The 12,356-nt window shown below is 34.6% G+C and overlaps 1 protein-coding gene across 1 annotated transcript; it reads right to left on the minus strand.

The window, feature by feature from the left end:
• Positions 1–1,138: 1,138 nt before the first annotated feature.
• LOC149791365 (uncharacterized) lies at positions 1,139–8,850 on the minus strand. Its single transcript, XM_089971340.1, has 6 exons — positions 8,130–8,850; positions 7,629–8,093; positions 6,006–6,110; positions 4,092–4,535; positions 3,106–3,249; positions 1,139–2,583 (listed from the first exon to the last, which is right to left on the minus strand). Exons 1-6 carry the CDS (start codon positions 8,845–8,847, stop codon positions 1,970–1,972), a joined length of 2,490 nt encoding a protein of 829 aa, XP_089827466.1. The 5' UTR covers positions 8,848–8,850; the 3' UTR covers positions 1,139–1,969.
• Positions 8,851–12,356: the final 3,506 nt, after the last annotated feature.

The raw sequence follows: 12,356 nt of genomic DNA on the forward strand, positions 1-12,356 counted from the left end.
TTTCTATTCCACATTAATTTTCATGCGCCGGTACGTGATGGCTAAGCTTTCACGTGAATTGCGTGGCTAACCAAGCGTTTGTAGTGCTATACTTTCACCATTAAAACCATCTTTCATGTTTAAATCATAAGTGTTTATTATATTAATGAAATCAATGTCAAGCAAAATGGAAACTAAAAAATGAAAACAATCATCTTATCAATATGCAAAAGTGATGGTGAATAGCCACAATAGGCATGGAACTACATTTTGTAGCGGACACACTCGGATGATGGGAGTTTATTCACTCAGTCAATACACAGCTGCCTGTAGTAAATCTTAACTCCACTCAAAAGGCAAATATAAGTATTTGTATGGGATATAAATAAAATACCTTTACAGTATGTATGTTGTATCAATGATATACCACGAGATGTATAAATCTTTCATTAAAAGGAAACTCGGAAAGCCTCGTTTCCTTTTAATGAAAAATGTATACATCTCGTGGTATATCATATATATATATATATATATATATATATATATATATATATATATATATATAGGTAAGTTTGATTTGAAAGTAGAGATGGAATACAATGAATCGTATGCGGACATCATCAGAATTCCAGAGCCTGGCCACAGCCTTCAGTGTTTTTGTAAGTGTTCGTTGAATATATTTAGAAATATATGAACTGGAGACCTTTTGCTTATAAATATGGTACATTCTATAATGTAAAGAGACGTCTTGTATATGTTTCCATCATGGGTAAGTCATATAGACCTCATTAGGGGTTAAACTGAAGCAAAAAATGGCCACAGTTGAAAGAGATAATTATCAAATTCATTAATACGTAATTTCCTTTTCGAAATCCCATGCAAAGCAATAATTTCACTAATTGGAAGTCATGATATTAATTTTTGTAAAATAGCTAACAGATCTCCTTTAGCGTGTAACTTTTCAATTTCATCATATAAAGTTGATCTTTACAATAATAATAATAATAATAATAAGGATCATTTATATAAAACTAAACCCTATAAATAATAAAAAAGGCGGAAACGGGAGGTGTACAACAAACGCTTTAACTGGTCATAGCTCATTCCTTAAGTGGTTAAAAATGTTTATTCTTGTAAAGAAGAAAAAAATGTTCAGAAATGTATACATTGTTATTTTATTTTAAACAAATTAGTACCATTTGCATGGTTTCGGATGCTGCACAGATAGCTATCGGCAAACCTCATTTGCCCAAGCAACACTTGGTTAATGTAAAAATGCATTACAGACTGATTTTTTAAACCATCTTTGCCAATAGTGAAATCTGCCACACTGCAGACATCGTAGCGATATGACTGAAAAATTGTTAAAGCTACGTTAAAAATCCAAAACACACACACGCACACACTTTATACAGAGATTATTATTTGAGTGGTCTTTTTCAACTCAACCTATTAATAAGTTGAATAATTTACATTTTTTTAAGCCACGATGAGATATGGGGAAAATATTTGATTTTATTCAACACAACTGCAAATAGTTTTGTAAAATAACTTTATATATGAATGCCTTAGGCATGACTCCCTTGCCGTACGTGACATCATGGCATTAATTTATAACGTTATGAGGTCTTCATAACGTTATGAGGTCTTCATGGATTTGATGATCGTGGATAAATTATGATATGGATCTTTTTACTTGAATTACATAACAATCATGTAAAGTAAGATAATGAAAGTTTATAATATTAATATATATATATATATATATATATATATATATATATATATATATATATATATATATATATATATATATATAGTTTTTCTTGGTCCATATCAATTTAACACGATTCTAAAGAAACCAAGTACAGTTTCTACAAAGTTACTTTCCGTAGAGAAAACTTGTGAAAGTACTTTCACTTAATCAACACTGAGTTTGTTGTTTCATGTTGAGAACATTCGCCACATATATTTTGATTTCGAAGGGATTTCAGTCAATAAAATCCAGGCGACATTTATCATATGCGAGCTCTCTTTTCAACACATCAAGATAACTGTTGGTGTTCTGGGACTCCACAATCACGTGATATGGCCCTGAAGCAATCTGCAGGAGGATTCGCATACGTACTTCCGATTCGATACCCACCGTTATTATGGTGGCCCCCTTCTTAAGAATGGAATCTCTCTCCTTCTCGAAATAAACATCTAGATCGTATCCACCATTTGTGAACAGCACAAGGAATTTCCTCGCGTCAGTGCGCCCGCCATTTTCTAGATCAAATCCATGTTTGTTTATGTACCGAAAAACATCGGTCATGTTAATAATTGTGTTTTCTTTATGTGAAATCCTGGCTATTTGCTGGCGAAGTGCAACTTTCGTAACAAGATTTTCAGAAAAATTTACATACGTTCGGATAGTGTCAGAAAATGAGGCGAGACTGACACGAGTCTCATTATGTCCGTTTCCAAAGAAGTCTATCAGGCCGACAAGTGTTGAGGCAGAATCAAGTAGCCCTGCGAACCCCTGTATGGAATCAGCTGATGACGTGTTCACACTTTCGTCTATCAGCAGAAGCACGTCAGACATAGCTGATCTGGCACATTCTGGCGAGGATACGAGAAGCAGATTTAACAAGTCAATGTGAATATATAAAGAACAGTTAAAGAGAAGTATTGTTCACTGGACAAATGTTTCCTGGCGACTATGATGGGTTTTAATTTTGAGCTCTGTCTTATAGTCATCCGAAAATATTTATATCCGTTGTTTTAAAAGAAAAGACAAACTCATAATTAATGTGTTGGTAGCAAGTATTTTGATTCTATTTAAAACAGTTTGGATTTTACAGCGTCTCTAGTATTTATATTAGACGTCGTCCATATTATGCTAAGTAAGAATTCTTAAAAATATTATATAAGTTTGCAAGAATTTAATTGTGTAAAAGTTTTTTTTTCTCTTGTAAAGGTGTACATATATCTCATTCGTAGTTGGTTATTCTCTCCTTCACAAATCTCTCTCTCTCTCTCTCTCTCTCTCTCTCTCTCTCATGCACACACACACACACACACGCGTACACACGCACACACGCTTGGAAATGCTTACGTTTTGTACAGCTTGCTATCATTTACCTTCACATGTGATATGAACGAGCTTCGTGACAATGGTGTACAACGAGTCAAAGTTTTCCACGGAGAACACGAAAGAACTATTACCGGAAGGGTGCGAAGAGGCAATGTCCCTCAGTTCTTTATGGGAAACCTGATTTCCAATCCCTGTGAACAATATTAAAGAAGTCCGTCTATCATTTCCAGACATGAGAACATTTTATGACCAACTTTCCTTGTGTGTTTAACTTTACCCGTCACATGACAAAAAACGGGAACACAGAATGCGAAAATGTTCACTGCAGCAACAATCTGAACTTTAAGTCATTGTGCTTGCAAAAAATATTACTTGATAACAGTGCAATTGTAAACTTGAATGACGGTATTAACGAGTATTCAGCTATAATTTCAAATCAAACATCCTGTGAATGATAAAATCTAACCAAATATTTTTTTAATATTTCTTTTTGTACATAGAAAAGTCAAAACTTCCTCAAAATAGAGTGGTGACGGAAAGACCATACTCATGAAGTAGATTTTGCCTGCTCATGTTTTTAGCAGTACGTTTTATTTTAAAACATTTCATGAGAAAGAGATGCATGATTTTTGTTGAGAATAAAAACAAATTTTGCCCAGTCCAAAATTTACTGTAATTCACAAACACATCGTTTATAACATTTATATTTTAACTGTGCACAAAGTAGTCTCGGAAAGACATCGAACAGTCATTTGGAACATAACTCTGTTCCAATTTTCTCTCTGATAAATTGCATAGTTCTTTTAAAAGATATATAATAGTAAGTTAATATCATTGCTAGATCTGCTGGCTAAAGCTTTAAAATTGTTATATCTTCTGTTACCGTTTCTATATTATTGAAGAAGAAAGTTAAAAAGCAAAACACGAGTATAGTAACAAAACTGCATGTTGTTTAGAGAGACACGATAGTGGGTGGGGGGAGGGTAATTTGTTTTATTATGCTACAACCACAATGGACATTTATTATAGTTACCAACAGCAGCAATCGCTTCAACATATCTCTTCAGAACTTCAGCATCTCGCTTTGTTTGGTCCCTGTATGTAGACATGCCATCTGTGAGAACAAATACAAAGACCCTGGCCCGTTTACCCGTTGGTCTCCATCTGCTTCTGGCATCCTCAGCTAGGACTTTTGCTTTTTGTAGAGCTTTGTCGGTACGAGTTATTCCTGGCTTGAATTTTATATCCTGGATAGCTGCTTTGAGAGCCATGTTGTTTTTGTGAGTGTCCAAGTCAAACTCGAGGTGAACATCGGAGGAAAAAGTGATAACGCTGACCTGTGTATCATTAGGACCTATTAAGACCTGATCCGTGAAGTTGGATACAAAGTCAAGCTGTTTCCTAAAGTTTTCCTCCTCCTGACTGACCGAGGAGTCCAGTATAAAGATCATGTCTGCAGCTTGTGGATGACAGATTCCTAAAATTATCAACGATTACAAATTTTGAGATTTTCAAGAAATAATTTGCATGTTAATCTATTTAATAACAATTTTAATCTCTGTCTCTTTGTATAAAACGACAGTTACGGGAACACCTCAAATTCGAACTTCAACATCCATCTGTATAAAATAAGAATGTTCATTGATGAAACAGCAAGAACCAAGTCAAAGCAAAGAGTAAAAGCATTTGAACAAATAAAATATTTAATATTTACTTTTCCAGAATTTCCAATAAAAATTTCAGATGTGAGAAGAAAAAACCCACCAACGATTAATTACTGAAACTTTCCTGTTCTGTCTTATATCTATTATATTATGTATATTTTAATAAATGTATATTGTCTATATTAATATAGCCATGAGGCACCTGACACTATTTCAGAGATCACTTACGTTAGTCATCGTAGAGTGTTTTGCACACTACAATTCTTATGATGAATTAGTGGATCGTATAATATGTAATCCTAATCAATCTGACAAATCATTTAAATAAGCCTGACCACGTACTGCGGAAACAAATACTGTTTTGCTTACGAGAAGGCAAGGCAAAGTGATGTTACCACCATGATCCGAGCCAATGCTGTTTCTTTCAGCATTGCAGAGCCGAGGACGAGTGTAATGGACGTTTGTCAACCGCAGTTGTTGCATATCACATACATGAACATTGTTAGATATATCGCAATCATTTTCCTAACAAGCAGTCTACGGTTGCCCGTTAAAGGAAACACAGAGGAAATACTAGCAGAACGAGCAGCTGAAAGGGACTAGGTATCCCACTGAATGGAGACACAGAAAATGGCAAAAAACGAGGTCCCGATAGCTGGCAACATTCAAAAGATGTAGAGGAGTGTCTACCAAACAAACCTAAAATGTATCGATTCGATAATTTTGTCATGCGGGACACACAAAAACACCCAATAAATTAGGAAGAATATCTTTATGAAGGCGTCGATATAAACTCTCAGGACTTGGCTCGAAGATGTTATTATCTCAATCAGAATTTGCAGAAAATGCTAGACTATAAAGATTATGGAGAGAGAGAGAGAGAGAGAGAGAGAGAGAAGTGTGTGATTTACTTCATAAAATATTATGCCAAAAGTCCCTTTGATACTGTTTTTAGATATCACATCTCAACCATAAATCTCCCTAAATTGAGGTGACTCATCCAATATGGATTCTAAAATTCGTCGAGGAAATTATTATTAGGAAAAAAAATGAAATGTTAAAAGAAGCGAGTGCATTGTTAACTTGCTAATCTAAATATAAGTTGATTCATATGCTTTTGTCTATATTTTCACGTTACAAGTTTTATTATGCAAACTCTGTAATATATTTAATTTCCCGTAGCACTTGCTCATTTATATCATTCTTGGTGGATGAAACTAACGAAGTCATCGTTTAACTGTAGCTTGCTTTACTTAATTCAGAGGTGACGTTGTTTGAATCACCTGTTTCACAATGGTCTCCGTAGAAACCAGTTGGACAAATACACCGGATGTTGATAAAGAGATCTTCACATGTGCCACCATTCTGACATGGGGCACTGGTACAGTCTGAAATAAGGAGATACGCAGCAGATATATGTTAAATAAGTAACAATGTCATTTACGGCTTCATTCTGTCCAACAGAAATTAAGAAAAGGCAGTATTTGCATATGGACAGATCCAAAAGTGTGTGTGTGTGTGTGTATATATATATATATATATATATATATATATATATATATATATATATATATATCAGCATAATGAACTGAGATTTATATACATCAGTTAGAATTAATTTGAAATAAAAAGATTTTGTTAATAATACACCGTTAGCAGCATGAATGTAACTCTAAAAAGAAGGTATAACAGGTAGACTTAGTAAAAACGAAGGCATTCGTAACAGCCAGTAATCTATGTATTTATTGGTGCATTCCTCCATGTGGCTATGTACGGTATTTATATATGCATCAAATTGATTAAAAGCATATATTTATTTTCATCTACATGCTTATATATATATATTATTAAACGCGATATTTTGTGAAAGTAATTTGAAGAAAATGTCAGTTAAGATAGCCAGCAAAAAAATGTCATGTGTCATATGTGTCACATATTTTCCGACATTAATATTATTAAAAAAATATAAAAGAGACCTGAATCAAATATAGCAAGGCATGTGGGTAAATTGAACGAATTAATCAAACGTAGATGCTTTACAACTATCTTTTGTTCAATAAACAATAACAAAATTAATAAGACAACATAATGGTGTCATTGTATACTTTCTCCTCCTGTTCTTAAAAGTTTCAAACATTTCAGCGCAAAGATTAATATATGAGAAGTATTTGGCTATCTTTGAAATTTTTTCTCCAGATTTAGGTTCTCCGTACTATCTTGAAAGTTACATTCCATTACTCCTTCCTTTGAAGAAGTGGCAGCCTCAGTCCCAAAAATAGATCAGATAAAAAAAAATGTCGTCTGCAAAGACTTGTGTACCTTGAACGTTTCATGTGTCCATAAATGACCCGTCGCAGAAGTAGAAATAATGTTGTAGTAACCTTATATATATTCCAAAAGCAACAGCAAAATCCGTGTCTTTGCTATCTCAGAGGTAATGCTAATTATTGAATAGGTGAATGCATTCTGCGTATACAGCATTCTGTGTATCATTACTAATATAAGACAAATGTTTAAAGCACGCCAATGCTGTACCAATCTAAATTGTGTCAATTCTGATATTTCTATACACATATTTATTTTATTGTACTTAATAGATGTTTCATTTTGTAAATGCATTGTCGACAAAGCCGTTTCCCTTTTGTTTGTAATTTAAATTTTTTTTTGTGCTTCAAGATTATATATTATCCTAAATTTGAATGACCTGATTCATTGTCCGTTTAAGAGGAAAATAAAATTAGTTATACATAGGTACATACTTACAAAAATAGGTCAACATAGATGTAAATATAAGAATTTGAAAACAAAATATTGGTAATATTTCTAATCGAAGACTGAATGTACGACATGCAGATTATTCTGATTCTTTCTGTTATTCTCATTTTAATTCATATGAGCAGTCTTACCTGCAATTTCTAGTTCCATCCCTAACGGATGTCCATAGGACATATGATAACCTGCTCCATACAAGACAGCCCCAAGCTTCACAACCGCTGAACAATGCTGAAGATGATGTCGGCCAGAACTGGTTATTTCATACACCAATATAGAGAAGTTTGTCAATCTATCTGGACCACTAACGTAATAACTGTACGCTGCTGTAGCTTTAACTCCATCAAGAAGAATACCATTTTGATGTTCTGACTCAACAGTCACCACTATAAGATGCTCATCGAAAATGTTTACACCGATGGGAAGGCTAAACGTATAATTATTGGAAAATTTAGAAACTGATGGCAAGACTATCATGGATGGATCCCCATAAACGTCGATACTTCCGCCATGTTTCATCTCAGCCATTTCTAGAAGAAGTATAGCTTTGGAAGCATTGATATATTCTGGGTTTGAAATTTCGCGTTCTACATATTCACCTGCATTGAGCACGTATGTTCTTTTCCCTTGTATCTAAATCTCTGTGTTTTCATATGCAGCCACAAGTTTTGCAGTTGTGATGAATGTGACAGCATTTGAAAAGAATGGTGTCATGACAAAATTGGTGCGTAAAGAAGGGACTGGTGGTATTTGTTCCGCAATATGGTCACATGCCCCTCCATACTTTCCAGGGACACATTGATTACCGGCAAAAACTGCGATGGGTTTGTCACTCAATATTTCTGTGCCTGTAAGGTCATAGATTGACTTAATAAGAAATGTATAACATTCTGATAACTCGAAAGAATATACATCTCCGTGGTTATAATTTTTCCCATCAAGGCTGACAGGGCCACTTGACCGAAAGGTTATTTGAATGGACGTACCCTTGTTTCCAGCAACAATTAGAATTTCGCTAGATTCGAGTTCATTATAATTATGCGCAGATGGGAACATCCCAACAATATATCGTTTCCCTAAGTTGGTAACAGGTATAACCATGACACTCTCTGGAGCATTAGGACAGTCGGACACAGCATATACCGAGATATCGATATTCGCCCGGATAGAAATACATTTGCTTCCCTTACCTACCGTGTCGTGATGCATAGAAACTAAACCAACTCTTAGGTAGCCGTCATTTGTTGGGTAGGTTGAGTTCATTTGAATGAATGGAGCGTCTACCATCACGTCGGCTGGTTGGTCTGAGGTAATAAGAAGGTAAGCATCACAGTTCACTCCATAGCTCCCCATTAATCCAAGAATGAAGTCTCTTCCTTTACTGCCTGGAAAATAATGAATAATGGTTGCCCGTAGCAAATTTAAATAACAATATGTCTTAAATTGTTGACAATGGCTGAACAATTTAATACGTTTACATTCAATAAATTACAAATCGACACAAAGGTTGATTGTACTAAATGAGCAGGGGCAAAACAAAATAAAAATTTAAGATAGTCGATTAGAAGCATTGAGATGGACAGAATTTAGACAGTCGGTAACGAACACTTGCACAACTTTGTCACAGTGAACAAAAAACGGTTGCAAAAAGTAATAGCGTGGACAAACTTAAGTGTTCAAAAACTGAATAATAATAACAGCTGCGCCTGTTACCTTTTCGAAGAACAACTAACGGCTGTCATACAGCAAACTAAAAACTAATGGCTGTTAGTATTACCATGTGAATACTACTGAAAGACTCCACAAATTGCTATTGTATTTTATAACGAAACTAAGAACCTTTGAAAAACATTATTTTCATTGCTTATATGTACATGAAGGCATAGAAAAAAATTGACAATAAAATTAAGTAGCAAAATACTATTTCTAAATGAAATATATTGAATATTAATAATGCAATAAATTACTATATTTTTCATAGGTAATGAAATACATCGGTGGGAGAAAAATGATAGCGCCTAAGAGCCAACACCGCTTTTGTCGCTACCGTCGCGATATCACTTTGGAATAACTTTACGTTGTTGCTTTAAAAAAAAAAAACAATTTTTTAAAATTTGCTACTTTATTTTCAATTGGGAATGAAGAATATCTTGTTACTGTGCGACTATTCATAGAATACAGCAGAAACATAAACGGTAATGACATCGCGCGGGATCCAGTGAGAAATATGCTACTTTAATATGTTACTTTCTGGTGGGTAAAAATCTTAACCATTCGTATATTCTAGTCCCTGGTTCGTCTAATTTGGGCACGTGAGAAAATTTGCCAGTAGCTTCCGATGGGTCAGTGGTTCTTAAGTTTGTTTGATTTATTGTTGTTTTTTATTTTATTTTATATATTTTTTCTTCTTCACCTAGTTATACTGGCAACCATGTATTGCTCATCCTGTTCTAAACAAATGGCGTTAAAACAACAACAACAATAATTCTCAAAGCTACAGGGACTGGACAAGCAAGTAAACTAGGGAAAAAGATTTCGTCGCAAGAAAATTACGTTTACTCCATATAAAAATAAGTGTGCGTATCACAACGAAATGGACAATTCACCATTCATTGAAACAATCAAATTACGTATTATTTCATGTACACTTGACATTCAGCGACTTCGATTTATAGCGCTATTTTCATGCTTGATAAGCGTATTTTTTTACTCAGAGAGTTGCATAAAAGATTAAAATGATTACAAAGAAATGAAATATTACACTGAATTGCTGGAATAAAACAAACAAGTTGCTCGTGTTTTATTTTGGAGATGTGTGAACGGGTAGCATGAATTAGCTGTCAAAGCAACACTATTTTACAGCATAAATAGTTTCCACTTTGAAAAATCCAAAGATCACTCACTTTAACAAAATTTTGAGCAAATTTGTTAAAATGATCAAACCTGTTTTAAATATATATAAAAAATGTATAAAAATGCTAAGTTCCCACAGTTGCCCATCACTCCGTTAATCTCCGATATAAATATGAAAATTACTAGAGCTGACTTTAAATGTTGATCATGACATTTTACCAAGCTTTTTAAGCATTTCTTCAACTTCTTCCTTCAAATGATTTATTAAATATCGGTGAAACATTTCGTTCCAAAAATAGTATAAATTGTTTTCTCAATAAGACTACATGCTGCAAAACGTTGGCTCTCATTAAAATTTCGTCCATAGGTGATTATTTTAAAAATTTGTCTTCTACAACTGAAGAATATTTAAGAATGAGACTTATTAATGGCTAAGTAACTATCGTTAGGTTCCTTACACACACACACACACACACACAACCTCTCTCTCTCTCTCTCTCTCTCGTGAGAGCTCTAACATCAACAAGACATCATTGAAGCTTTGGTTGTTACATTGGCAGTTGGTTTTTGAAAAGCGTTTGATAAACTCAGAATTGCTGGTAAATTGCGTTTAGTTTGGGAGATGTCATTTTGAAGGTATAGGACTTGAACTGAATGACACTTATACTTGTTTCAGTATTGTTCTTTTCTAATCTTTACCAAGCCAGCAGCAGAGGGGCTGTACAGACCGAAACTTTTTGCACAATAAACCCCTCCAGGAAACTATTCCTCGATAGAGGGCTTATTTCGACGAAATAAACCCTTCTATTCAGAATACAGGACAAAAAAAAATGTCCCCCGAAAACTCGAAGAGTTTCCAGGGACAAACTCGTTGAGTTTGCACTGACAACTTGGGTTACTTCAATAAATCTGAAACAGTTTCCGTGGCGGGGTCGTTATTGAAAAATCCATGGGTCGGGTCCATCCCCTCTGCTGCTCTGGGAAATGAGTTTCCAAGGAAAAACATTTTTATGTTGCAAATAGTGTATCAAGTCCAATACGGTATCTTGTTCTGGGATCGTGTAAATTTATTGTCACAAATCCGTGAGGTTTTCTTTGAGCATGACTGAAGAAATTTTTAAATTTATTTAAATCCATATCGCCACCACACCAGGTTTGATGAATATTTCTCAGTGTATGTGTATCAACTCCATTGAATATCGCAAGAAGATTACAATTATCCCTGATTACTTTAGGAATTTGTGTATAACGCTGAGTAACATAAATCACATCAGTGTTTTTGTGACGTCCCCGGGAAAATATTCTTGCGGGATTTTTTTGCTTGTCCAACATAACATCATCATACACTACTAGGTTGTTAATTGATTCATCAAGATCCTCGACGCTGGGGGCTTCTTCGATATCAGTGATAAATTCAACAACATCCTCACCGTCTTTACTCAGCGCGCTTGCACTCTCATTAAAATCTTTTATAACGTTATAGCATCGTTGATCATCTACAGATGGAGCTATCAAATACAGTTTATCCCATTTCATCCACTTCATTATCAAGTTCAGCAACAGCTGTGTTTTACCTGAACCGGATGGCCCAATTATAATCGCGCGGATAGAGTTTGGTAGCACTGAATTATGCTTAACTGGCTCTTTCTTTTTTGTCGCAGAAAAATCTGTAATTTCCATTTGTATATAAAGAATAATAATTATGGATCTATATTGTGTGAAGTGTAAGGCACGAACCCCTACGAATGATCTAACAACCATTACAACAAAAAATAACAGACAAGCACTTTCTGGTAAGTGTACGCGATGTGGCACAAAAAAATTTAGATTTCAAAAAAAAAAGCGAGAATTTAGCGGAGGTGACATTGCAGCCAAACTTGGAAAGCTCCCCGGAACTCCCTGGGCAAAGTATCCCGGAGAAAAACATCTCCCAGGATACAATTACTGCGGTCCAGGGACCCGACTAGATATCAGACTTGATGAACAATCTAAACCAAAACCGGGAGAGT

Source organism: Sinohyriopsis cumingii, chromosome 9 (assembly GCF_028554795.1).
Source record: "Sinohyriopsis cumingii isolate HCF-2022 chromosome 9, ASM2855479v2, whole genome shotgun sequence".
In the NCBI taxonomy this organism is placed as follows: domain Eukaryota; kingdom Metazoa; phylum Mollusca; class Bivalvia; order Unionida; family Unionidae; genus Sinohyriopsis; species Sinohyriopsis cumingii.